General features: G+C 58.8%; 1 protein-coding gene across 1 annotated transcript; it reads left to right on the top strand.

The window, feature by feature from the left end:
• The first annotated feature begins 8217 nt into the window (after positions 1-8217).
• On the top strand, positions 8218-27221 carry SULT4A1 (sulfotransferase family 4A member 1). The gene is made up of 7 exons (XM_070411266.1): positions 8218-8417; positions 18518-18648; positions 19631-19711; positions 20262-20388; positions 21774-21868; positions 22673-22811; positions 25824-27221. Exons 1-7 carry the CDS (start codon positions 8249-8251, stop codon positions 25934-25936), a joined length of 855 nt encoding a protein of 284 aa, XP_070267367.1. The 5' UTR covers positions 8218-8248; the 3' UTR covers positions 25937-27221.

Genomic DNA, 27221 nt, shown 5'->3' with positions numbered 1-27221 from the left:
ACTGGCCACAGAGGAATGAGTTTCTGACTGGGTCTTCGTGGACGCCTAGAATGTGGGTTGGCAGAAAGTCATTCCAGGAGAGGGGCCTGTGGGGGCAAGAGCAGGCTGGGGGCGACCCGCGGTGAGTTCCACTGACGGGGAATCTGAGGCTCAGGGGGGCGAAGCGCCTTGTCCCGGGTTCCACAGCCAGTCGGTGACGGAGCTGCCATTCAGGCTCAGGTCTGGCTGTGGCTCCGTCCTGTCTGCACTTTAGTTACTGGGGACACATGGCGATTCCGCTCAGGACTCTTCTGCCCCAGAGAGTCCGATGTCACTGATCTTGACTTGGACCTGTAGGAGCGGGAGTGTGGTTGGAGCCTGTCGTTCGTGGGCCCTGGTGTCCTCAGGGACCACCCTGTGGGTGTGACCACCGGCCTGGGCCAGCACCCTGCACCTCAGACTTGCTTGACGTTATCTCTGGCAAGCAGGCTGGTGTGTGCCAATCTGTGGCCGTGGTCACAGGATGCTAGTGGGGCCACCTGTGTGCCAGCACTAAGTCCTGGTGACCTTAGGTATCCCCAGGCAGATACCTCAGCCCCGCGGAGCTTTGCATCTCACCCACACATCCGGTTGTGTACACTGACCGCATGTGTGGTGATGTTAAGGGATAGCCATTAGCCGAAACCGGTTTGGCTCAGTGGATAGAGCGTCGGCCTGCGGACTGAAAGGTCCCAGGTTCGATTCCGGTCAAGGGCATGTACCTGGGCTGCAGGCACATCCCCAGTAGGAGATGTGCACGAGGCAGCTGGTCGATGTTTCTCTCTCATCGATGTTTCAAACTCTCTCTCTCGCTCCCTTCCTCTCTGTAAAAAATCAATAAAATATATATTTTTTAAAAAAGGGATAGCCATTACTTTTGAGTTGTGTTAATGTATTGGGAATATGTTTTCACGTGGTTCTGATCCTTTAGAGATCACCCTGAAATAGTTATGAATGAAATGGCACAATGCACGAGATTTGCTTCACAATAATCCCGCGGGGGGAGGTGGGTGAGAGTTTGATGAAACATGAATGGCTAACACTTGTCACTAGGTGACGAGTCCATAGAAGTTCATTACACTCTTCTCTCTAATTTTATGTGTTTGACGTGTCTGTAATAAATGAGTACTTACCTTAAAACTTTGAGAGTACATACAAATAGGAAACTGCATCAAGAAAGACCATAAAACAAAGCAAAAGCTGGGCGACCAGCAGCCATGGCTTCCCGGAGTCACCGATGGGGAAGGGCGGGAGGACCTGGGGAGCTGTCCGGTTCAGCACCGCGGACAGCGACCCGCGGCCGCCTTTCCGCCGGGCCTTCCAGCCGCTCAGCTGCCTCAGGGATGTCAGAGGGCAGAGCGCTTCCGGGCCCACCTTATTTGGGAAAAGGCTTTTCAGGACAGAGGTCTCCAGCCTCTTCCACACGCGGAGATGGAGCGTCTACGCCACCGGGCAGACCAGGCCTTGCTGGGCAGCTTTGCTTCCTAAGAAGCTTCTGTTCCCTGCCCATAAGGATGTCAGTCAAAAAATAAGCCATCATACATGTGTGTGCCTATTTCCGGGCTCTCTATTCTGTTCCATTTAAATATATGTCTATGCTTATGCGCATCCCACAGTGTCTTGATTTATAGCTTTCCTATATAGCTTTTAGAAGCAGCTTGTTAACGTTAAAAATATTTTTTTTATTGATTTCAGAGATGAAGAGGGAGAGAGAGAGAGAGAAGAAGAGAAACATCAAGGATGAGAGAGAATCATTGGTCGGATGCTTCCTGCACACCCCACACTGGGGTTCCAGCCTGCAACAGGGCATGTGCCCTGACCAGGAATTGAGCAGTGACCTTCTGGTTCATAGGTGGACGCTGGCCAGGCACAGCTTGTTAATCTCTACAACAGAGCCCATTGGGATGTTGCTTGGGATTGCATAGACTCTATAGAGGAATTTGAGGAGAATGAGGCTCCTAACACTGGGTCCCGGTGCAAGATTGAAATGTAGGCCTTCTTGTTCAAAAAGCAGGGAAAATGCTATTCAAGGTACTAAAATAACTCCACAAGCTCTCAACCTGTCAATGTGGTTATTGTTTGCTACAGGTAGTCCATGTCACTCTCACAACACTGCATTACTCGTAGGGCACCTGCAGACCCTCACAAGAGCCTGGGGGACAAGCCCCATGACCCCGAGAGGTGCCCATCGGCTGTCCGTTTCCTCCTGTCGGCTGTGGGACCCACACATCACGCCCTGGCTGGGAGTGGGGAACTCAAGTCAGGGACCTCCCCTTCCCACAGGCCTGCCACCCCAAGAGTATTGCCACCTCCACACTAGACAAATGGGCACCTGAATTGGGGGTGGGAGAGAGGCTCACTTTGGCTGATTCACCCACCAAATGCCCCGGCTGCTGCCAGTCTAGGACAACGATGACAACGACGGCTGTAATCATGCCCCACTCTGAGATGCCATGGGGGGTGAGCGTCCTTTTCAGGCCCCACGGTCCATGGGGAAGGATGAGGAGAGAGGCCGGGCAGGGCTGGGGCACTGAGGACAGGGGAGCGGGCAATCAGGAACTTGTCCGGAGGAGGCAGCAGTGGGTGGAACCACTCGTGCTCCGAGGCTCCAGGTCCTCAGCACGCGCTCCATTACCCCGTCAGACTGCACGTATAGAGCACAGGTTCAAATAAAAGGATCACAAATCTTGAGATGGTGACCACAGAGCACTAAACTCCAAGTGCAGGGCCCTCTGGGGCTCCTCTAGTGGCATGACCATGAGGCAGGCCCTCCAGCCCTATCTGTCCATCTATGTACCCATTTCTATCTCTTTCCATAGCTGCAGTATATGTATCTATCTGCACATCTATCTCTATGCACACTATGTCTAAATCATCACATAACCATCACTGGGAGCAAGCTCATGTTCCCAACAGGCTGGAGGGCACTCCTGTGTCTTTTCCCATTCAACCCTTGTTGGGGTCCAGCCCCAGCAGGTCCAGGGGTTCCCAAAGGTGTGGATGGAGTCGGCAAAGAAGGAATGACACTGAGACAGCGTTTAGTTGATCAGCAGCTTAGCCAGGTTCTCTAGCCAGGTTCTAGCCAGGTCCGGTCTTTATTGTCCTGTTACATCTGAATTTATACCAGTTGATTTTAATCCTATCAATTATATTCCAAAGGTTAGGGCAGGGGTGGGCAAACTTTTTGACTCGAGGGCCACAATGGGTTCTTAAACTGGACCGGAGGGCCAGAACAGAAGCATGGATGGAGTGTTTGTGTGAACTAATATAAATTCAAAGTAAACATCATTACATAAAAGGGTACGGTCTTTTTTTTTTTAGTTTTATTCATTTCAAACGGGCTGGATCCGGCCCACGGGCCGTAGTTTGCCCACGGCTGGGTCAGGGTGTTTGTTAATCTAGTTCTGTTGAGTTTAATCCTGTCTAGGTTAATCTCTGTGTTCCATTATAAGGGCTATTCCAAGGTCACTGCTCTACTGATAATCTACAAGAAAGTGACTGAAGGTGATTATCCTATCCAGTAAAGGTTATGTCCTCCCAGCCTCGCTGCTTGCCTTCCCTGGGACTGCCCTGTGTCAGTGAGTCTCCATGGGTATAGGCTTTGGTGCTTTCCCTGGTGGGCAGAACCCTGGGGATGTGGGCCCAACAAGTCCCAAATTTATTGCCAACAGTCTTAGTCCAAGTTCTTCATAAGTAGTACATGGTATTTCTGTAACACTAGGGGGTTTCACTGATTTATTCTCTTCCTTAGTCCTGTTAATCCCTAACTCCAGGGAAAAAATCCCCACCTGGGGAAACAACCTTTCTCGGAGAGATGACCTTGGTTAAAACACATAGTGCTAAGAAGGGAAGCAAACATATTAAGAACAGTATGCCATATACGCCAGGTCCCTTGAAACATATTCTGTGCAGATGTTTCTTCCTTGCAGCGACTGTGTCAAGCAGCAAGGATGGACCGGCTTCCGGCAAACCCTCTCCCTCAGGCCCACGTTAAGCACTTTTCTGGCCTCTACCACCATATATTAGTTTTGTTTGTCCTTGAACTGTACGTGAATGGGATCATATGACATATCCCCTTTTGTATTTGGCTTCTTTCATTCATCATTTTTAAAAAATATATATGAAGTATGGTAGCAATCATCTCAAGTAGAAACTATAGTTTACCTTTAACCCTGCTGTTTGGCTTATGTACCTATTTGCTTTGTTTAACAATAGACAGGTTGAGACCAAGATGGCGGCGTAGGTAAACACCGGAGACCGCTGCCGCAAACAACCATTTCAAAAATACAACTAAAAGACTGAACGGACATCACCCAGAACCACAGGAAGGCTGGCTGAAGAGAGACTCTACAACTAGAAGGAAAGAGAACAGCAAATCGAGGCTCAGAGGCGGCGCAGTGTGGAAAATACAAAGGTACCGAGGTGCGCGCGCAAAGCGGGCTGGTGGCTGAGGGCGCGGTTGTCGTTTTCTGTCGGGAGTGAGTCTCAGACTCTGGGCTCCAGATCCGGGCGAGTCTCTAGGGACCCAGACTCAAACGGGAGAAGCGGGATTATCCGGCATCAGTTGGGACCTGAGGGCAGCTTTCTCTCCGAGGTTTGCAGTGGCTGCCGGGGTTCTGAGAAGCAGAGCCTCTGGGAACGGGACTGAGCGTGGCCATAACTGCTCCCTCCGCCCGCCCTGTTGAGCCCGCCCCGCCCAAAACCTGCGCACAGCCATTTGCCGATTGCCTCAGGCAAAGGCTGGATTAGCACCTCCCCAGAAGGCAGACGTTTTCCACACAGCTGATTTCCACAGCCAGCCGGCCTGGTGGTCAAACCCCTCTAGTGTTAACTACAACAATTAAGGCTTGGCTAGAACAAGACTGCGCACAGAGACCACAAGGGGGTGCACCAAGAAAGCATAAAAGATGCGGAGACAAAAAAACATGACAGAAATGGAGGATATGGAGCTAAGAATCGCAATTTTGAGGGCTTGCCATAAATTTGTGCAGAGCCTCACGAAAACTAATGAGACCCTCGATGCTACGATAAAGAAATTAGAAAGTAAGCATACACGGACTGAAATAAAGAATATTACACCCAATAGCAGACCAGAGGAGTACAATAATCAAACCAAAGATTCGACAAAAAACACCCAATTGGAAAAGCAAAATGAAAAAAGAATCCGAAAGTGTGAAGATAGTGTAAGGAGCCTCTGGGACAGCTTTAAGCGGACTAATATCAGAGTCATTGGAGTGCCAGAAGATGAGAGACAGCAAGATATTGAAAACCTATTTCAAGAAATAATGGCAGAAAACTTCCCCCACCTGGTGAAAGAAATGGACTTACAGGTCCAAGAAGCGCAGAGAACCCCAAACAAAAGGAATCCAAAGAGGACCACACCAAGACACATCATCATTAAAATGCCAAGAGCAAAAGACAAAGAGAAAATCTTAAAAGCAGCAAGAGAAAGAGGCTCAATTACCTACAAGGGAATACCCATACGACTGTCAGCTGATTTCTCAACAGAAACTTTGCAGGCCAGAAGGGAATGGCAAGAAATATTCAAAGTGCTGAATACCAAGAACCTACAACCAAGATTACTTTATCCAGCAAAGCTATCATTCAGAATTGAAGGTCAGATAAAGAGCTTCACAGATAAGGAAAAGCTAAAGGAGTTCATCACCGCCAAACCAGTATTATATGAAATGCTGAAAGGTATCCTTTAAGAAGAGGAAGAAGAAGAAAAAGGTAAAGATACAAATTATGAACAACAAACATGCATCTATCAACAAATGAATCTAAGAATCAAGTGAATAAATAACCTGATGTACAGAATGAACTGGTGATTATAATAGAATCAGGGACATAGAAAGGGAATAGACTGACTATTCTTGGGGGAAAAAGGGGTGTGGGAGATGCGGGAAGTGACTGGACAAAAATCATGCACCTATGGATGAACACAGTGGGTGGGGAGTGAGGGTGGAGGGTGGGGTGGGAGCTGGAAGGAGGGGAGTTATGGGGGGAAAAAAGAGGAACAAATGTAATAATCTGAACAATAAAGATTTAATTTAAAAAAAAAAAAAAAAAAAAAACAATAGACAGGTTATTTTGATTTTCTGAATTATATAAATCATCCCATTCGATTAAATACCCTATTGATTGTAATGTGGAATCCCATTTGTAGTGGTCATACTGGTCTTAGAAAGCACGTTTTCCTTTACCTGGGAAGGACAGCACAGTTATCCCAAGGTCAGAGGGCTCCAGTTAACGTGTCCCTGTTGACTCAGTGTTTTGGAGACCCAAAACAAAAACTGTAATTTAGATAACATGCCTAAATTTAACCCAGGTTCCTCATTCCAGACCCGAGGGCTCTAGATAATGTGTTTCTGTCAATTCAGTGACCCCGAGACCCGAAACTATAATTAACAAGCTGCTTCTGCTTCTGTAAACTGCTTTTTTGCAAACCAGGTTCCTCATTCCAAACCTTGGGATGTAATCAATACCTTTGTGATCCTTGCCTATATAAGTCTGTCTTTGCCACCATCTTATCACTATGAGATTTGGGAAAGCAAAATGGCCCCTCATAGTCCCGGATTGCAATAAATGTGACTCTTTAATTCGACTTCTTGAGGCGTCCTTCTGTGATTCGCGGGGTACATTACAACATATATATTTTTATTGATTTCAGAGAGGAAGGGAGAGGGAGAGAGAGATATATAGGAATATCAGTGATGAGAGAGAATCATTGATCAGCTGCCTCCTGCACGCCCCACCCTGGGGGATTGAGCCCGCCACCGGACATGTGCCCGACAGGGAATAGAACCGTGACCTCCGGGTTCACAGGTGGACGCTCAACCACTGAGCCATGCTGACTGGGCTTCTTCATCATTTTGATTGCGAAGCTCACCTGTGCTGTTGCATATACCAGTAATTCTCATTTTTAGAACACTGTGTAGTAAGTATCCTCTTGTACAAATATGTCAGGGTTTAGCCATTCTACTGCCGATGGACTTTGAGTTGTTTCCAATTTTCGTCTAACATGTGCAAGTTGTTCCTAATTCGCCTTTCAAGCTGGCTCCTGTGTCCCTTCCACAGATCCCTATCACCTCTAAAAACACTTTTTTTTTTTTTTTGCCCAACAAGACGTTTCAGGCTCATCTTGTACTTTCTTTGCCCAGCCCTGGAATGGACCTTTTCTTCAAGAAACCGTGTTTCCTTCTGGCGGGGAAGTATCTAGAAACCAGGAGGGTCTGGGCACTGGGTGTGCCTGGTATTACTGGAACCCCGTGCCTCTGGGCCTTGTTAGCAAAGATAAGAAATAGTTTTAAAAATAGCAAACTCATATCAGTACCTCAGGTTCCAGTTCAAAACCACACAGCTCTTCCTTGCCTTCTTCTGCAGTGAGAAGCCCCCTGCATTAGCATTCATTCACGTGATATATTATATATATATATATATAGAGAGAGAGAGAGAGAGAGAGAGAGAGAGAGAGAGTGTCGATGATTGGATGAGGGTTTGTACTAAAACCTCTTTAGAATTCTGTTGTTCTCAAGTTGCTGTCTGCTTAAGAAGGGCCTCATTCAGCGCAGAATTGGGGGCGCTATCTGGAGAGCGTCCTTGTAGGTCTGCCATGGGTCCTGGAAAGCTGCAGTAACACCCCCGAACCTTCTGCCCTAGGAGATTATGGGGCCCGTCTTCCATAGCGCATGTCACTACCTGAGATTTTCCTGGTTATGCACAAATGTAAGCCCCAGAGGGCCAGGAGCCTGGAGTGTGCCTGGCACAGGTCAGAAGCTTCCTGAACATGCCCGGGGAGTGAAGGAATCGCTAAGGTCACCTCTGGCTGCAGCGCTTCTAGCCTGTGTTGAGCGCTTGCGGAAGATGGGCCCTGCGGTGGGCGGATGAGAGCGTGATGGAGGGATGCGGACGGCAGGCTGGGAGGCTGGGAGGCTGGGAGGCGGCGGGCGGGGGGCGGCCGCGGTCCCCCCGGGGGTGGGGACCCGCCGCCAGGTGTGTGCGGGGCGGGGCGGGCCCGGAGGCCTCGAGACGTCACGTCTGCGGAGGGCAGGGCGCGGCGGGCGGGGCCATGACGTCATACCGGCGAGCGCCGTCTCAGCGCCGGTGGGTGAGGCGGCGCCGTGACGTCACGCCTGCGGAGGGAGCGGCGCGCGGCGGGGCGGCGGGCGTGGGCGCGCGGGGCGGGCGCGGCGCGGGGCGGCGGCAGCGGGGCGGCGGCGGCGGCGGCGGCATGGCGGAGAGCGAGGCCGAGACCCCCAGCACCCCGGGCGAGTTCGAGAGCAAGTACTTCGAGTTCCACGGCGTGCGGCTGCCGCCCTTCTGCCGCGGGAAGATGGAGGAGATCGCCAACTTCCCGGTGCGGCCGAGCGACGTGTGGATCGTCACCTACCCCAAGTCCGGTGAGCCCCCGCCGCCCCGCCCCGGCTCTGCGGCGCCCGGGGACGCGCGGCCGCGTGCAGTCTGGGCTGGGAGGGCCTGGCGCCACCGCCCGCCCGTGCCCGGGACCCTGTAGGCGGGATGGGGGTGGGCGGCCCGCATCTGGGGAAACTGAGGCCGGAGACCGGAGGTGAAGCCCGGTGTCCGCGGCTGGAGGCTGGACAGCGTCCCGTGGGGGTGGAGGGGGGGCGATGGAGCCTGTTTGGCTGGAGCTGCCCGGAGGCCAGGCCCGGGCAGTCTCCTCCCCTCCCATCCCGCTGCGGGCTGTGTGACCTTGGACAGTCACTTAACCTCTCTGTTCCTGGACCCAGTGCGGCCTCGGATGCGCGCAGAGTCCAGGGGATCGTCTGGGAAGGGGATCGGGCGGGCGTGGGGACTGTGGACCGTCCTCCTCCCCTGCGTGGGCTCCGGTGGGGGAGGGCCCGCCTTGGCCGGAGCGTGTGCCCGGTGTTCCCTAGCTTCAGGGCCTCCTGCGTCACCCGGGTAACAGGCAGGACCCCGGGGCCCCCTCCCCCAGCACTGACTGATGTCATCTTCCTGACAACCCACCACAGTCTAGGCGCCGAGCGGGGAGAGCCCAAGGTCGCAGCTGACGAGTGGCGGGCGGGAATTTAAAGCAGGTCTGCGTGCAGGGCCTGCTGCAAGGGGTTGTCCGCCTGTGAGGTTCGGAGGGAGGGAGGCGGGCGGCTGTCTGGCTCTTTAAACATCCCTTCAGGTCTCCCTCGGCCTGTGTGTGGGAGGGAGGAGGCGGCTGCACCCACACTGGGTGCTGGGTCTGCAGCCCGTGGGAAGGAGGGCTGGAGGTCATGTGGGACCCACAGGGAGGGAGGGAGGGAGGCAGCGAGAGCTGTGGCCTGGCTGTCATGGCCATGCAGGTCCCCGCCGCCCAAGAGCTGGGCCAGTTCCTCTGAGGAAGGTTGGGGAGGGGCTGCCAGTGGAGGGGGGAGCCGTGTTGGTGGGGGCAGCTTGGGGGGATCTCGAGGCTTTGCCACTGCTCTGCGGCCTCTGCAGGGGCCCAGTTCACATTGCCTTTCCCTTCCTTCCCTCTCTCCTCCCCACCAGGGTGGGTCTGTAGGAGGCACCAGTGCGTAGAGATTAAGAGCCTGGCTTGGGAGCTGGAAGTCCTGGGTTTGAATGTAGCTCTGCTGCTTGCCGCCTGGGTGACCTGGGCAGGTGACATGCCTGGGAGCTGTGGTTTCTGCAGGGGTAGGAGGGACCACCTCCCTGCCTGATGGGCCTGAGGCTCAGTGCAGCGAGGCCCCTCCAGCTGCACGGCAAGCGCATGGTGTTTGATGAAAGTTGTGTAATTCTTTGGTCCTCTGTGAAATGGGTCTTTTTTCCCCTCTGGCTGCATTCAAGATTTTCTCTTTATCTTTGGTTTTCAGCACTTAATATAAGGCCAGGTGTATTTTTTTTCAGGGTGGGGTTACTTGTCTTGATTTGGCAGTGGGGGGGGTGGTGCTGAACTTCTTAGATCTGTGGTTTGATACCTTTCACTATTTGGAAAAGCGCTCAGCCATTATCTCTCCAAATATTCCTTCCATCCCGTTCTTTCTCTTCTTTTGAGATTCCAGTGATCATTACAGTTTCTGCTGCCCGGTCTTCGGTGAACTGATTCTTTCTTCCACTGTGTCAGGCCCATGAGGTCAGGCTGTGAGCCGTCAGCATTCTGCATTTCTGTTCGTGTTTTTATTTTTCCTTTAGCATTTTGAGGTCTAGTTTCCACCTCTCTGCTGAAATACCCCCCGTGTTCATGCATGTTGTTCACCTTTTCCATGAAATCCTTTAACATGTTACGCAGACTGATTTAAATGGAGTCTGATTCTGTTGACTGTTTTGTCTGCTGACAGCGGGCTATTTTAGAACGAGTAGTGCTTTTTGCTTGTTTGCTGGACATGGTGTGCTGACCTTGGAGCCAGAGGTCAGTGGCATCTGTGCTTGGATGCGGGCTGTCTGATCTGGCCAGGCCTTTACGTGGGAGCTGGGCTGCGTGTGGGTTCTGTTGTTGCTCCGACCACCTGCTTGACCACCAGTTTTCACTCCTGTGGCTCCACCGTGTGCCGAGCTCAGGGCTGAGTTTCCAGGGGGTCTTTCCTCGGTGTTCCTGCCCCCCGTCAGCTTTTGGTCTGAGCCTTAGAAGGGCTTCTCACCACACCCGCGCTCCATCCCCAGTCTGGTGGGGTTTAGGGTTAGCGCTTCAGCACTCCTGGCCTTGGTTTTGCTGCCCACTTTTATGAGTCATGTGTGTGGTGTGTGTGGTGTGTGTGTGCAGTGTGTGTGTCGTGTGTGTGTCGTGTGTGTGTGTGGTGGTATGTGTGTGTGTGGTGTGTATGTGCATGTGTGGTGTGTGTATGTGCGGCGTGTGCATGTGTATATGTGTGCATGCATGTGTGTGATATGTATATGTGTGACATGTGTGTAAGTATGTGGCGCATGTGTGGTATGTGTGCATGTGTGGCATGTGTATGTGTGTGGTGTGTGCATGTGTATATGTGTGCATGCATGTGTGTGATATGTATATATGTGTGGCATGTGTGGTGTGTGGATGTGTATAAGTATGTGATGTGTGTGTGTGTGTGAAAACACTCTAGTTCTGGAGTCAAAGTGGTGGGTGCCGGGTCCCCGGCCAGCAGACTGTGGCCTTGGGCAGCGCCCCGCTGACCCCCGCTGAGCCCGCTCTCCGTGTGTGAGACGCAGTGGAAGGAGCCGCCTGGGGCTGGTGAGGAGCCGTGAGGAAGTGGCTACCAGTCCCTGGGACATGGCGCGCTGCACTTGGCTGTCACTGGGTGACAGCTGGGCCCCCATGTGTGCACTGCTTAGGGCTTCTTGCCTTGGCTCGCCATCCATTCTCAGCCATGTGCCTGAGCAACACCTGTCCTCTGAGGTCCGTGTCCCCGTGCGTGCCGTGGAGATTATCCTGAGAGACAATCAAGAGACGATCCTGAGAGATGTCTGATGTGGCACCTCCTAGGACGGGATGCTGCCGAATGAGAGGTAGAGACCGCCCTTGCTGCTTCCTGGCCCGGAGCCTTCTCGGTGTCTGGGAGAGCAAGTCCCAGCCCGGTGCAGGGCTGCAGGAGAGAGGGGGTAGGAGAGAGGGGCTGCAGGAGAGAGGAGTGTAGGAGTGCGGGGCTGCAGGAGAGAGGGGCTGCAGGAGAGAGGGGGTAGGAGAGAGGGGCTGCAGGAGTGCGGGGTGCAGGAGTGAGGGGCTGCAGGAGTGCGGGGTGCAGGGGCGAGGGGCTGCAGGAGTGCGGGGTGCAGGAGTGCGGGGTGCAGGAGCGAGGGGCTGCAGGGGCGAGGGGCTGCAGGAGTGCGGGGTGCAGGAGTGCGGGGTGCAGGAGTGCGGGGCTGCAGGAGCGAGGGGCTGCAGGAGTGTGGGGTGCAGGAGTGAGGGGCTGCAGGAGTGAGGGGCTGTAGGAGTGCGGGGCTGCAGGAATGAGGGGCTGCAGGAGTGAGGGGCTGTAGGGGCGAGGGGTGCAGGAGTGCGGGCTGCAGGAGCGAGGGGCTGCAGGAGCGAGGGGCTGCAGGGGTGAGGGGCTGCAGGAGTGAGGGGCTGCAGGAGTGCGGGGCTGCAGGAGTGCGGGGCTGCAGGAGTGAGGGGCTGTAGGGGCGAGGGGTGCAGGAGTGTGGGCTGCAGGAGCGAGGGGCTGCAGGAGCGAGGGGCTGCAGGGGTGAGGGGGTGCAGGGGCGAGGGGCTGCAGGAGTGCGGGGTGCAGGGGCGAGGGGCTGCAGGAGCGAGGGGCTGCAGGAGTGTGGGGTGCAGGGGCGAGGGGCTGCAGGAGTGCGGGGTGCAGGAGTGCGGGGCTGCAGGAGTGTGGGGTGCAGGAGTGTGGGCTGTAGGAGTGAGGGGCTGTAGGAGTGTGGGGTGCAGGGGCGAGGGGCTGCAGGGGCGAGGGGTGCAGGGGCGAGGGGCTGCAGGAGTGCGGGGCTGCAGGAGTGTGGGGTGCAGGAGTGTGGGCTGTAGGAGTGAGGGGCTGTAGGAGTGTGGGGTGCAGGAGCCCGGGCCTGGGCCAGCTCCGCAGTGCAGCTTCCAACGTTCAGCTGCTGCTGCCCCCGAGGGAGCGGGCCAGGTCTGGCGGTGATGGGGGTCCTGTGGCTCTGGGATGCCGTGGCTCACGAGGGGGTGGGGCAGGTTGAACGCAGGTGCATCTCTGCTGCCTCTAGAAACCTCTCCACATGCTAGTCACGGAGTGGAGCTCGAACCCTGGGGAGGAGGAGAGTGGTGATGGGTCGGCTGTGCCAGCAGGTTCTGGAAGGTCAGGTGTGTGGCTGAGCTTCCCTGGCTGAGCGGCAGAGCAGCTAAGGGCCAGCAGAGGGGGCGGCGGGGCGCGGGGACCAGTTCCAGCGGCAGGGCTTGGGGCTGGGGTCCGCCTGGCAGCGGAGGGTGGCGGCCTGATGGGGATTAAGGACTTAAGGACGGGAGGGAGGCTGCTGCAAAGGCGGGTTTTTCTGGGGAAGGAGGTGCAGAGGCTGTGGGTTGGGGATGGCGGGCACAGCGACAGGCGGGGGTACGGTGCCATATCGGACATGGGGATCCCGGAAAGCTACGCCCTGAGAGGGAGGCTCCCAGCCCCTCCCCTGCTTGGCTCCGGGGATGCTTGTGGTCCTGCAGGGCAAAGAGAGGGGCATGTTCTCCGGAAAAAAGAAGAGTCGGAATATGTGCACATGGCACCTCCCATCTCAGCCGTGAGAGCACCTCGCGGGCTGGGCTGCTGTCCCAGACACACAGCCCGTGTCAGCAAGCCTCGCCCCCGCAGACGGCTGATCCGCATTGCTTTACCTGTGGGTGGACTCAAGGTCACCAGGTCTTAAAGCCGCCAACATCAAGGACAGATACTGCAAAAACAAAACACAAATCAGAAAAGAGAGCTTGGAAGAATGAAAGACACTGTACAGAGCAGAAGAAAAACCAAAAAAAAAAAAAAAATCAAAACCCAAAACTCAAAAAACACCACCCGAAACCCTCGCTCTGTGAGGGGTCCGCGGAGAGGGAGGGCAGCTGCGCTCCACGGAAGAGCAGCGGACGAGGAGGGCGCGGTGGCTGGGCCCGGCCGTGCGGCTTCGTTGGTTGGCGCGTTGCCCATGCACCAAGGCAGCAGGTTCAGTTCCCAGGCGGGCACATCCCTGGGTCGCGGGTTTGGACCCTGTGGGAGGGTGTGTGGGAGGTGGCTGACCAGTGTGTCTCTCACATCGATGTTTCTCTCCTTCTCTCTCTCTTTCATCAACTAGAAATAGTTAACAGCATGGCAGCTGGGATTTTAAGATCTGACTTGTGAGGTTTGGGTGGCCAAGTGGAGGAAATACCCCAGTAGGTAGAACAAACATTTTACAAAATGAGGGCAAATAGGAGCCAAAATACGAAAATGAAAAGATCTCAGAATTGCAGAAGGAAGGGAGTGTGGAAGAGGAGTGATGGAAACCAGGATTTTCAGAACTCACGGACACGAGTTAACCCCCGTGTCTGGCACGGCCACGGGTACAAGGCCACACTGAAGCATCTGAATTACTGTGAAATTAAAAACGGAGATAGAGAAGATCGCGAAGCTTCCAGAGAAAAACGGGCCACGCTCAAAGGCTGCGAACCAGGATCTTAGCGTCTCAGCCCAGCGCTGGCCGCTGGCGGACGGGACGGCGCTTTCAGAATTCTAAGGGAAAAGGCTCCCAGCCAGGAATTGTGCCCAGCCAAGCTGCCAGGCACCTGGCAGAGAGGGTCTCAGCCTCATGCTCCGGAAGCAGCTGGAGGGCGGGTCCTGCCACCAAGGAGGGGCACCTGGATAGCGGACAGCGGTCGTGGAGCAGGAGGGGCACGACCTGGGGCATAGAGAGCTGAGCGAGCCCCCGTGTGCTTGGCCGCGTGGGGGGGTTTGTCATGGAGGGGGAAGGCTCACTCATCCGCACAGAAAGCTGAGCGGGCACCAGAGCAGCCGTGGGCTCTAGGAAAACAACCCCGTGCAGGAAGGAGGTGTGGCCTTGACTGTGCGCTGAGCGAGACACTCAGAGGCTTCGCATCGTCAGGCCAAGTCCTGCTCTGAGGCTTGGGGGGCGGGGGGCGGGGGGCCTTGGCGAGGTCCGCACCTTCCCCAGTTGGAATCAGCACCGTGGAAACATGGAAACGTCGCGGTCGTGAAACAGCCACCGACCTGAGCACCTGCGGAACTCGCGGTGGGAGGACAGTCGGCAGGAACTTGCTCTGGGTGTGGGAGTGGGGAGGGGAGGGGGAGGGCCTGGATGTTCTGTTACAGTCCTCCGGCTTCTTAAACCAGGTGCCTGCGAGACTTTGGTTAATAAAACAAGAAGAGAGCTCTAACCCCAGGGTCTGGATCCTGGGGGTTGGGAGCCAAGTTCCGTTGGTTCTGACCCGAGAGTGCTGGTCACTCTCTCCCCAGGGGTGGGTGGACATGGCGATGGGCTCCCTCCGGCCTGTGACCGGCCGGGCCCCATTCCCGAGGAGTCCCCCCAGGACGCCGTGGGCCTCAGCCCAAGACCCAGGGTCAGAGTTCATGCCCGCCCGCCGCACGGGGGTGATTTCCCGGGGTCTGCGGAAGCTCTTCTGCAGGAGGTCCCCTTCAGTAAAAGCCTGTGGCGTGTTCCTCCCCGCGAGGTGGCCCTGCGGCCCCCCCAGTTTCAGGGTGATAGCTGGACCCCCCCCTCCCCTCTCCTCCCTTCCCCTCCCCTCAGACTCGCTGGGACTCAGCCTTCCTGCTGCCCTGCTCCCTCCTCTGCTCACCTCCCCCAGGAAGTGGTTGGGGTGCTGGCCACGCTCTGCCCCCACCTGCTTTTGTACCCCTGGTTGGGGGGCTGCAGGAGTGGAGGGGCACCCAGCACAGCTGTGGCCCTGCCCCCCCATCTGCCCACAGCCCACCCGCAGGGCCTCACACACCCTCCTGCTCCCCCGCGTGCTGGGAGGAGGTGCAGGAGCGGGGCCTTGCCTCCTTGGGGTCCCACTGCAGATGTAGCTCTCCCCTCCCATGACCTTGACTAGGAATCTGAACTGAGCTCCGTTTCCACATCTGCACAGGAGATGCTCATAAACCCTCCCTGTGCCCGGCCGTGCGGGTGGCCCCAGGTGTCACCTGTTACCGGGTGTGGCTGCCGTGAGGCCGCGTGTCCCGTGTGGGGAGGAGGCTGCCTGGTTGGCTGGAGGCTGTGGTGTGTCCTTGCGGGCGTGGTCCCGTCAGCGGTGCTCATGTGTCTGGAGCTCAGAGTGGTTGAGCCCCTCTGGCCTGCGCAGGTCACCTGTGGCCTTGACCCCGCCAGCCTGTGAAGGAGGGCAGGCATCGCCTCCATGGCCCAGGAGGGAGGCAGGGCTCCAGGGCCAGCCCCTGTCGAGTGAGCTGAGGGTGGGAGGTAGCCAGACGTCAGATCCTGAGAGGCCCTTGCAGGCAGGAGGGTGAGGCTCTGCAGAAGGAACCCAGGCGGGACTCGGGGGCTGTGTTCAGGTCCCGCCTTCCCTCCCCATGCCTGTGGGACAGGGGTGGTAGCCCTGCCTCGCAGGAGACACGGGGAAGTCCGGGGCGGGCTCTGCTAAGACGCGCTCCCTGCCCTCATGAGCTGCCCTCGAGGTTGCTGCGCTGGGGGCTGGAACAGAAGTTCTGGTCCTGCGGGGCCAGGACAGGCACCCGATGGCCCAAAGGTCAGGGCCCAGTGGGCCCGGTGGGCAGCAGCCTGTGGACAGCTTCGGCATAGCAGCCCCAGCCCCAGCATCGAACGTGGGAGCGCGTGGGGAGGGGGGACGAGGCTAAGCAGGACGCGAGAGCCACTGGGGTGTTTGGGGGCCGCGGCAGCCAAGAGAGTGGATGGAGGCTGAGTGGGCTCCAGCTCACCCCCAGGGGTGCCTGGTGCTGGGACCTGGGAGGGGGGGCAGCGGCATGGAGAGGAGCGGCGAGCCCGGAGGACTGCGCCCTGGTGCCTGGCCGAGAGCCTGCAGAGCCGGGCGGTGCCGAGCGGAGCGGCAGGAACCTCGCAGTGCCCGTCAGTGCCCGTTGTCCTTATCACCTCTGGTCGGGCTTTTTCTGCGATCGTTTAGTCACTTCTCGCCTGCCGGCCTGGGGCTGCTCCCTGCACTTGTGCCGTGTGCCCCTTCCCCGCCCTCGGTGCGGGGCACTGCCCTCCTGTTGAGGCCCTGAAGGCTGGAGGAGGGGAGCGCGCGTTGCTCAGCCAGGAAGTGGACCCGGAGGGGCCACTGGGGACAGGCCGCCCACTGGCTCTGGCGAGGCTGGCCTTCCGGCACAGAGAGCTGATGGGGCTTTGGAGTTGACGAGTCGATATTGATAGAAATCGATGTTAATGTGCAGAGAACATCGGTTTGGGTCCTTGCCTGTGGGGGCTGCAGGGGTGGGGGTGGGGAGCACTAAAAATAGGCCCTGAGGACGGCCCAGGAGAGCCATTTCGGGAACTCTGCCCACAGTCGTTCCTGAGGGCACAGACGCCCAGTGCAGCTGCCCTGAGCTGCCGATGGGTGGGCCTTGGGAGGAGGAGGGTGGGCCACACACTGGCTCTGTGACCTTGGGCCCACTTTGGCCTCAGGAGCCTCGTCTGTGAGGGAGTGATGGCCCTGCCTCTCAGGTTGGTGGGAAGCTCCCAGGGTTAGTAGCTTTTCTGTCTGAATTGAAGAGCTGCTGCACCACTTTTCCCCTTAGGGTCTTTACTCCGAAGCTGCCTTCTCCAGGAAGTCTTCCTTGATCAACACACCTCTTTCTGATTGCTCAGCACCCAGGGTTTGCTTGTGCATTCAGAATAAAGGATGTGCAAGTCATGCCTGGGCCGTTGGCGCAGCAGGGACAGGGTGAGGGCGGGGGTGTCAGTTATGTGGCTGGTCAGGGACCCTCACCTCTGAAGGACTTGAGGGAGGGAGGAAAGGGCTTTAGGCAGGGGACCAGCCCGTGCAAACAGCACGCTCCGGACCAGCAGGGAGGCCGTAGGAGCTCAGTGGATGAGGCGCGGGGGCCGGGGGGAGAGGCTGCCAGGCGCGGGGGGCCGTGGGGGGAGGCTGCCAGGCGCGGGGGGCCGTGGGGGGAGGCTGCCAGGCGTGGGGGCCGTGGGGGGAGGCTGCCAGGCGCGGGGGGGCCGTGGGGGGAGGCTGCCAGGCGCGGGGGGCCGTGGGGGGAGGCTGCCAGGCGTGGGGGCCGTGGGGGGAGGCTGCCAGGCGCGGGGGCCGGGGGGAGAGGCTGCCAGGCGAGGGGGGCCGTGGGGGGAGGCTGCCAGGCGTGGGGGCCGGGGGGAGAGGCTGCCAGGCGAGGGGGGTCGTGGGGGGAGGCTGCCAGGCGCGGGGGCTTGGGGAGGCCTCGCTTTACTGGGGAGAAGCAGGTCCTGGGAGGGTCTGCAGTGGGTGGAATGCCATCTGGGTCCGTGTCAGCATCGTAGCTTGTCTCACCCGTTGCGGAGCCTCATGTGGGTGGAGTCACCAAGAACCAGACACGAGGTGGCCCGAGGGTCGGGCTCCTCTGGCCCAGCGCTGTGTGTGGCGCGCAGCCTCGCTGAGCGCAGCAGGGTTCAGGGCCGCGGCGGCTCGTTGCCCTGGACGAGGATCAATCACACTTGCTCTCCTTCTGGTGTTGCCCACGGTGCCGTGGTTTCCCAGGCCCGGCTGTTCTGGGCGGCGCGGCCAGGATCGCCCTGGTGCGTGTCTGCAGGCGTCTCCGTGTAACCTGGGAGACTCTGGGATTACAGGGCGCCTGTGTAGCTGTGGGTGCTGGGCACACAGCGCCGCAGTGTCAGACGCCGGCTGGGAGTCCTCCCGCTGGAGCCTCGTGGCTGCTGTGTGAATGGCAAGTTGAGCTGGAAGCCTCGGGACTGAGCACCATCCATTGTTACAGCCCTTGGGCCGGACAGCAGGCGCTGTGCGTCCTGTTCATCCTCTGACAACCTCAGAGGCACTCCCCAGTCACCGCAGGGTGGGACTCAGGCCGAGTTGCTGGCCCAGGCCAGTGTTCTCTGCTAGACTCAGGCGCTCCTGGGCGCCCCCCCCTCCCACCCCCCAATGGCCCTTCAGCCCCTCCTTGGGCGAGTGCTGAGCTGAGAGGGCCCCGCCCTGGCCTCTGAGCGCCTCCCTGGCCTCCCTCAGGCACAAGCTTGCTGCAGGAGGTGGTCTACCTGGTGAGCCAGGGCGCGGACCCCGATGAGATCGGCCTGATGAACATCGACGAGCAGCTCCCGGTCCTGGAGTACCCGCAGCCCGGCCTGGACATCATCAAGGTGACAGCTCCTCCCGAGGGGTGGGGGTGGGGGGGCCCTGTGGGCGGAGGACGAGCCGAGAGCTGCCGGCACCCCAGGTAGCCAGGAGACAACCTGAACCCGTGACGGTGACCTGGAATCGATGGGTGGGTGATGTGGGTGACTTCAAGGTAGAAAGGAGACAGGTGCCAGGAGTGGGGGCAGGAGGCAGTGGGGGTGCGGGCCTTGCGTCATCTCCCCTGCCCTGTGGTTTACCCCGTCTCTTCAGGGAGCTGGGTAGGATGCATTTGCATCAAATTTTTGGTGTCAGGAATGAAATAAACACCCCAATTTCCTGTCCATTCCATCCCTCCGATGCATCCGGAATGTTCTCTCCACCCTCCCCTCTGCCACCTTAGTTCAGGTGGCATTTCCAGCGTGGACCGCCTGTCCCTGTCCCACTGGTTGAGTATTCTGTGTTGACTCGTCCGCAGAGCCCGTGCGTAGTGCTGCGCTGGGCACCCGTGGCCGGCACTGCCCTTGGCATCCGGGTACAGCGCTCAGAGCTGACATGCAGTGAGGGAGACGGACCGGGCGGCAACAAGGAGGAGTGGCGGTTAAAGGGGTGACCAGTGTGCCCAACGGGGAGCCAGCGGCACTGGATGGCCGAGTCGGGGCAGAGGGCCTGGCACGCTCCCGGAGCCCCAGGAAGGCGTCCTGCTGAGACGGTTGAGGGCCCAGCTGCCCCTCTGCCTCGTGCCTCCCCTGCTGCCCTTCAAGGCCGGCCCTGGTCCTCCGGGCAGACCCTGGTGACTGACAGGCCGACTCGGGCTGTGGGTGCCCGAGGACGGGCGCATCTTGCTCACATCTGGCCGGAGCTTCAGCCCGGAGGGTGGTCCTGCCTCGGGCGGGAAGTTTGTCAGGCGGAGCGCTGGTCCCGACCGTCCGACACCCTCGCCGCCCGCCCCCATGGGAAAGGCCCCGAGGCCCGTGGGACTGACCGCCTCTCCCCGACCCCCCGCAGGAACTGACGTCACCCCGCCTCATCAAAAGCCACCTCCCCTACCGCTTCCTGCCCTCCGACCTCCACAACGGCGACTCCAAGGTAATGCCCTGCCCCTCCCGCTGGCCTGGGCCCTCATGGCCCCTGAGGATCCGGGGAGTGAGACCCTGGTGCCGGTGCCCACCCTGGCAGAGCCAGTATCTCTAGCGTTTCATTCACACTTTAACCTGGGTTTTCCCTCATCGTTGAACTTGGGCTGCACCAGCCTAGTCCAGCCTCTGCCTGTGGAAGGCCGAGCGTTTCAGGCTGAGTTTTCTCGTTTCTCCACTGCGTGACGTTTCTGAGCCCACAATTCTCACCACCGGTGTCAGGACTGTCCTCCTGTCTCCTCCCGCTGACTCTGAAGTAGAGCTGGAGACAGAGATATGACAAATGGCTCCGCTCTCGGACCTGCCCCAGCAGGATGCCCCGTGTGGGCGAGGTCGCACCCCTGCTCAAACGCAGCGGGAAGCGTTCGGTGTGGGGCGGCGGGTGGGGCGGCCTCGATGCTGGAAGGGTCGGGGTGCAGGAGCGGGTGTGGCCCGTGGACCTGCTGGCGGGAGGAGGGTGTCTGACCCCCCCCCCCCCCGCCCGCTCCCTCCCCGCCCCCTAGGTCATCTACATGGCGCGGAACCCCAAGGACCTGGTGGTGTCCTACTACCAGTTCCACCGCTCCCTGCGCACCATGAGCTACCGCGGCACCTTCCAGGAGTTCTGCCGGAGGTTCATGAACGACAAGCGTAAGTGCGCCAGCCCCGGGACATCACCGCAGGGCGCTCGCTGTTCATGCAGCACCGGCTGTGCTGGCGCTCCGCCCGCAGCCCCGGTCTGGCCATCCCTGTGCCCGTCGGGCCTGCTTTCCCGCAGATGGGCGAGCAAGCCGGGCTCCAGGGCGGCAGGACGCCTGTCCAAGGCCATGGCTCATGCGCAGCAGAGCGGGCGTCCCCCTCAGAAGCCCCTCTCTAGCCTCGGTGTTGGGTTCTGAGGCTCCCCAGTTCAAAGCCTCTCCCTGCCGGCCTGGATTCGGAAGTGAAAACGGGGCCCAGACGTCTCCGTGACTGGTGACAGGCCCAGTGCAGGCCCTGGGGGGACCCAGCGGGATGAGGGTCAGGCAGGGAGCCCCGCCCAGGCCAGTGTGACCAGGGAGGGGCGGGAAGGCCGTGCTCCGCGGGAGTGGGGGGAAGCCGCCCTGGGCAGCGGGTCAGCAGGTCCTCACGCAGTTCTGCCCCTCACCCGCGGTGGCACCGGGTGTTATACACTTCCTGTGAGATTCCCCAGCTCCAGCAGTGCCAGCCGGACTGCTGCAGGGGGAGCAGGTGCCGAGATTAGGGTCCAGTGTTTGGTGGATACTCAGCAAGTTCCAGTCGCCAGTGGGGTAGGGCAGAGCATTTGAAAGTGATCCCAAGGCAGGCCCGCCCGCGTCTGAAGGTCACCGCACCGTCAGGCACTGACGGCCAAGGCCATGGGCACTCCCCGTGGTCCTGCAGGTCTTCCCTTTACTCCCTCTTCCCAGACAGTGCCTGCATCGGGGCTAGAAGGGCCCCTGCCTGGCTCTTCTCTGTCCAGGGTTCTGAAAATTTGAATAAGAAATGACAAGAGCAAGGCCAGAGGACCCGCCGACAGCACAGGGTGTACCCATGCACTTTGGGGGCGTGCCCAGGCCACGGGAGCGTGTGCCAGCCCTGTGCTAGGATCTGTCTTCTGCACCCATCACCCCACCAGCAAACCGACTGGCCCGTGTCCCTTTTTCTGGCATCGTTTTCTTCCCAGTGGCCATTGTTAAACACAACCCCATGTGCCAGGGACCGTCCATGCCAGGCGAGCAGAGGCCTTCACCCCCATGTCGGGTATTTAGGGCATCCAGAGGTGGCGGAGGGGGGGTGTGGGGGGGCTGAGGGCTGTTTCCTGGAGAGACTTGTGCAGAGAGCAGGTAACGTGGGACTTCAGAAGACCTTGTCTGTGGGGCTCTCTTCTCGCCCTGTACCCCGCCCCCCCCCCCCCCCCCCCCAATCCCTGGGACTCCCTCCCTCCAGCCAAGAGCTTGTTTTTCCATCTGGAATCCCAGCCACCCGTGGGCACGCCCTCCCCCCCCAGTGAGGAGTGACCCCCTGTCCTTTCTCCGCAGTGGGCTACGGCTCCTGGTTCGAGCATGTGCAGGAGTTCTGGGAGCACCGCACGGACTCCAACGTGCTCTTCCTCAAGTATGAAGACATGCACCGGGTGAGTGTGCGGTGCCGGGAGCCGGCGGGAGAGCCTGGGTGGTGGGGGCCCCGCCCCCCGTGGTGGGACTGACTGGAGCGTCCGAGAGCCCCCCGGCCTCAGGTGTGCCCAGACTTGCCCCCCCCTTTGCCCACTGGAAGCCCCGTTTGCCAGAAGTCCTCCCTGAACAGTGTGGATGGGCTCTGTGGCCATGTGAAACGACTTATAATGACGCCCATTATCGCTACCGGAGGCTGATGGACATTAGTAAGAGTTAAGTTCCTACATCCGTGCTACCGTGGAACAAAACTGAACACAGGGATGTTGTCATGCAAGGACCGGCTGTATCCCCTGGGAGCGAGTGGCAGCCGCGGGGAGCCGCGGGAGGGCTGCGTGGTGAGCAGGTGTGCACGCAGCTCCGGGACCCATGGCTGGGTCAGGCCGCTCCACAGTCAGGAGCAGCGCGCTGGGCCAGCTGTGAGTGGATCCGGCCTCAGACCCAGCCAGCTCACTCCTTCCTGCTGAGGGCAGGCAGCCTGGGCCTGTCAGGAGAATGGGGAAGAAGAGAGTGAGCCGGTGGGCTTTTCCTTTGCTGCTGTCTTACAGTGGCCACAGCGACATCACGCTCCTGTCTGCTTCACATTCCCGAGGACCTGGGTTTGAATCCCGGAGCTGCCGCTTGAGAGTGGCCCTTGGGCCATGTCCCAACCCCGGGGCTTTAGTTCCACTTGAGGCCCATCTCAGACTGGGCTCAGGACCAAGTACGGCCCCTCGAGGGGTCCAGCCAGAGGTCAATAACGGCACCACCTCTGCTCTTACTTCCAGGACCTGGTGACGATGGTGGAGCAGCTGGCCAGGTTCCTGGGGGTGTCCTGTGACAAGGCCCAGCTGGAGTCGCTGATCGAGCACTGCCACCAGCTGGTGGACCAGTGCTGCAACGCCGAGGCCCTGCCCGTGGGCCGGGGTACGCGCCCTTGCCGCCCCTTCCTCTGCCCAGGGCCCGTGGCCCCCCACCCCCGCCCCACTTCAGTGTCCCGCTGCCCGTGTCTTGTGTGGCAGAGCCCTCTGCTGTGCGTGGGGCGCAGCCACCTGGAAGCGGGGCCGTGCAGCTGTTTGCGTTGTGACGGAGCAAACGGTGTCTCGGTTCACAGGAGGGCCCCCCGGGCACGTGCCAGGTTCTGTGGGCACGATGTTCTCAAGCAGGTGTCTCCCCAGATGGCCCCACAGAGCCGAGCCCGGATGGTCTGGGCTGTGAAATCGCAGAGCCCACGTGTGCAGATGGATTCCCCAACCTGTGGGCCGGGGAGGGCTTGAGTTCCCACGTGAGGAAGTGCTGGTTCCTGCACGCACCAGGAGTGCCAGCGGCAGTCAGGCAAGCCCGGCCCGGCAGGGGGTGAGAGCAGAAAGCGCAGGGCCCGGGCTGGCTGCTCCGGGAGCTGCTCTGGGGCAGGCAGCAGTTCGAGATGGAGGAGATGCTCCAGGCAGGAGTCCTCTCCCGGCCCCGCTGCCCTCCGTGTCCTCAGAGGCGGTTTGACTGGGGAGCGGGGGCAGGAGAGCCCCGTGGTCCCCAAGGGGTTGCTGTGGCTGTGGGAGAGCGGGGAAAGGGGTACAGCCTGGTGGTGGTGACCTGACGCTGGTTCCTGGGTGGTGAGTCTGGAGCTTTCTCAGGAGACGACAGTGCTTGAGGGAAGGGGAAGAGGTGCCATCAGATCCATGGGAGACCCTGGGTGGGCGGAAGGGTGGGCTCCCTCACAGCTGCCACGCCCTGGGGAGGGGCCTTCGGTCAGGCTCTGAGCTTGGACAGCCTTGTCCTTTCTCTGCAGATGCAGAGGGCTCCCGGGCTGCTCTGAAGGTCAGGGGCACAGTGCCCTCCTGTAGGGGCAGAGTGGCCTGCTTTTCCAGGAAGAAACAAACCCAGCGCCTCGCGTTTGTTTCCTGGCTGCATCCTCACATGTTTATGGTTTACATTTTTTTTTTGCTCCTTTTTGGTTTTGCATTTGCTCTGTTGCCTGTGGGTGTGACCGTCCCTGCATCCCCCGTGGTTCGTGTGTGTGTGTGTCCCAGGGCTCCTTCCATGGATTTGCTTTGTCTTGTTGCCTTGGTTTTGCTTTATTTCAGTTCTTTGATTTTGTTTTCTTTTAGCACATTGCCTCTTTGCTCGGAAGACCTCCTTGCGCTGGTGAGAATGCAGGGCCTTGAGTAGCCAGCTGCATTGCTTAGATTTGATTCATATCCCAGCATAAATTCACTGTCTTGATTCCAAATCCTAAACCAGGTGGGTGACTCCTCTGATGCGCGCTCAGCTGCCTCAGCTGAGAAAAACAATCATGGAAAAGTTATTTATAGTGGCTTGGTCTACAGGCTCCTGATTTCCTCCCTTGGGTACCATTAACGGGGAGCAGAACAGTTCCTCTTGTTTTTCTCCTCCCCACACTGACGTAATCTTCATGGCCAAAGGGGAACCCTGTCCTGTTGGGGTGTGAGCTCCGCACTCGCAGGGGTGGGTTGGTCCCGAGGTCCTGCTGGGGGCGAAGGAGGGGTGTTTGCTCCGACCTCGAGCTCTGATCTCAGAGATGCTGAAAGGGTTCTGAGCAAACATCTTAGTCCCCGAGGCCGTTCCCGAAAAGCACGGCGACAGCTGGCGGGTCACAGCTTCCCAGCTGGGAGGTCTGCACCCCACTCCTGGCATCTTCACGGTCACCGTTAACGTTTTATTTTTATTTGTTAATCCTCACCCAAGGACATTTTTTCCATTGATTTTTTTAGGAAGAGTGGAAGGGAGGGAGAGACGGGGAGAGATAGAGAGAGAAAGATCAACTGGTTGCCTCCCGCTGGCTGGCGCTCAGACCGGGGCTGGGTGTCGAACCTACAACCCAGATATGTGCCCTTGATCAGGAATCCAACCGAGACCCTTCAGTGCCTGTGTCGACACTAACCATTTAGCCACACCAGCCAGGGCACCATTAACCCTTTGAGTGCCAACCAATATCCTAGGAACTGTGCTAAAATTGCCAAGGCATTTTTGCTGATTTTACAGCAGTTTAGGAAAAAAATTATGAATCGCAAGTAAATGAAGTTACATATTCAAAAACTTAAGGAAACCTTTACTACATTGACATATTTAGCAATATCCTCATCACTAATAAAAGCAGACTTAGAACTGGACGCCATTGCGAAGCTTTGATAGCGCTCCTGGCACTTTTGGCGAAAGACAGGAGGAGCGCTCCCCGGCACTCAAGGGGTCAATATTTGTCCAACCAACTGCAGCTGTTGTAGATGACAGGAAAGTGGGTGGGTTCTGCAGTTTGAGTTTTTTTGGGCTCCATCTCCCAAGCCTGCTCGTCAGTCTGGGGCTCCGTGCTCCTGCCTGGTGGCCAGGGTCACAGTTTTTGACCGCCTGCTGCGCTGCAGCCCCAGCGGCCAGGGAGGGGCAGCCCTGACTCGCTTGTTGTGGAGTCGGGAGTCTGGCTGCCGCACACGCTCTGCATCCAGGCAGGAGAGCTGGCGGGCACCGTGACAGCCATTCCTCCCGGGCTGCGCGCAGGCTTCTCAAAATCTCCCTCCTTGACCTGGAGGCTGCCTGTCGCCTCAAGGGTCTGCCTTTGGATGGTGTTCCCTTCTTGCCGCCCACAGCAGCAGGGGCCCCTTGGTGGGGCTGTTGAGCCGTGAGTGGGGACATCCGGAAACCCCACTTCCCCACGGTCCACAGACCTGGCCACACTCCCTGTGCTGAGAATCACACTCAGAGCCTGGGTGCAGGGTCATATCCCCGCCCCCACCCCCCCGCCCCCCGTGGCCGGGGCAGCCTGCAACTCAGCTCCGTGCATTAGGAGCACTGGGCCACCCCGCGGGAAAGGACCCCAGGATGTCAGACTCGGGGTCCAGCCTGTCCGGTTCAGAGGGCCTGCAGGCTTCCTGTGCTTGGGTAGCTGCCTGACAGCGCACACGTGCAGCACGCTCTCTCGTTTGCTTTCAGGGCGCGTGGGGCTGTGGAAGGACATCTTCACCGTGTCCATGAACGAGAAGTTCGACCTGGTGTACAAGCAGAAGATGGGGAAGTGCGACCTCACGTTTGACTTTTATTTATAAGCGCAGCCCCGGCAACAGCCCTGCATGCTCGCGGTCCCCAGACGCCACTAGCTACGGTCCCGTACACGCATTCGTTACTCGCTGGACAAGCCCCGGCCGCGGTGTGGCCACGCGGGGAGGGGGCCGCGCGGGAGGTGGGAGGGGGCTGCCGCCCGGAGCAGCTGTCCCGCCTTCGGATCTGAAGTCTGTCCGTGTCTGATACAAACATTGTCAGGGTCGCCGTTCCGTTCCAACGGTGGCACCGTGAACACAAAGCCTGTAACGTATGCAGCCAGACGCCTGCCTCTTACAGCCCGCATTCCTGCCTGCGTTTGATAGAGCTTCCCACTGGAGACCGGAACAAGTGTCAGTCCGAACCAAACCAAAGTTCACTCCCGAGGGCACCCGGGGTGAGCCACACCGAAGGTAGACGGATCTCAGGTTGCAGTTTATTTTTGTAGTTTTCTCCTGTGAGGCAGCCCTTCATTCTCACCTGGTCTGGGAGGAAGGTGAGGGCTCGATGAGGTGGGGGCCGAGGGGAAGCTGTCCCGATGGCGCGCAGTTCTCTGTCACCTGGAAATGAGGCAGGAACTGCCCACCGGGCGTTCTCAGAGGGGATGCCCCTCAGCCAGAGACTCGCTGGGCAGAGCCAGCGGGACACGGGGGGGAGCCTGCCCCAGGCCAGCGATGGGACAGTCCACCCGGACACACTGGGAGTCTGAGGCCTCGCCACCATCTTTCTCTCGTTCCCTGAAGCGGAAGCCTGCTGCTGGGGAAGCAGATGCTCCGCAGGGAGTTCCTGGGGCTCCCGGTCCTGAGCCTTCAGGTGGTTCTGCCACCGGAGGCGCTCAGCCCTGAGCTGCCATGTGGCAGGGTTAGCGCCCTGTTCTCAGCCCCAGTTGGCAGTCTCACCCTGTCTCTGTCCCCGCACCTCCGTGTCCCCGGGGGAAGAGAGGTGGAGTCTGTATCCCCATTCCTCCCCGTCTCCCCATCACCTGGCCCACCTCTGGCTGGAGGAGGGAGAGGCGGGGTGGCCTGTGGCTGGGAAGTGCCCTGAGAGGTGGCCAGGCCGCTGCTGGAGGGGCTGTCCTGTGCTGCATCCCTGAAAGGTGTTTTACTGTGAAGGCGAGCGGCTGGGACCGGCAGGTGGCGAGTGGCGGTGCGCGTGGGCTCGGCGGCCCCTTTTCCGCGCATCCGTGAGGGAGGCTGCTGTCTGTGAAGTTTCTTTTCTATTTTTCTATTTCAGTGCTGTATGGACATGAGACTTCTGTGCTTGCTTGCATCTTTAATAAAGACACGTCCCAGG

The sequence above is a fragment of the Myotis yumanensis genome, unplaced genomic scaffold (assembly GCF_028538775.1).
Source record: "Myotis yumanensis isolate MYYU_CA2020_CCGP unplaced genomic scaffold, mMyoYum1.0.hap1 SCAF_3, whole genome shotgun sequence".
Taxonomy (NCBI): domain Eukaryota; kingdom Metazoa; phylum Chordata; class Mammalia; order Chiroptera; family Vespertilionidae; genus Myotis; species Myotis yumanensis.
The sequence above is the reverse complement of the archived record's forward strand: the minus strand, read 5'-3'. Positions and strand labels throughout refer to the sequence as shown.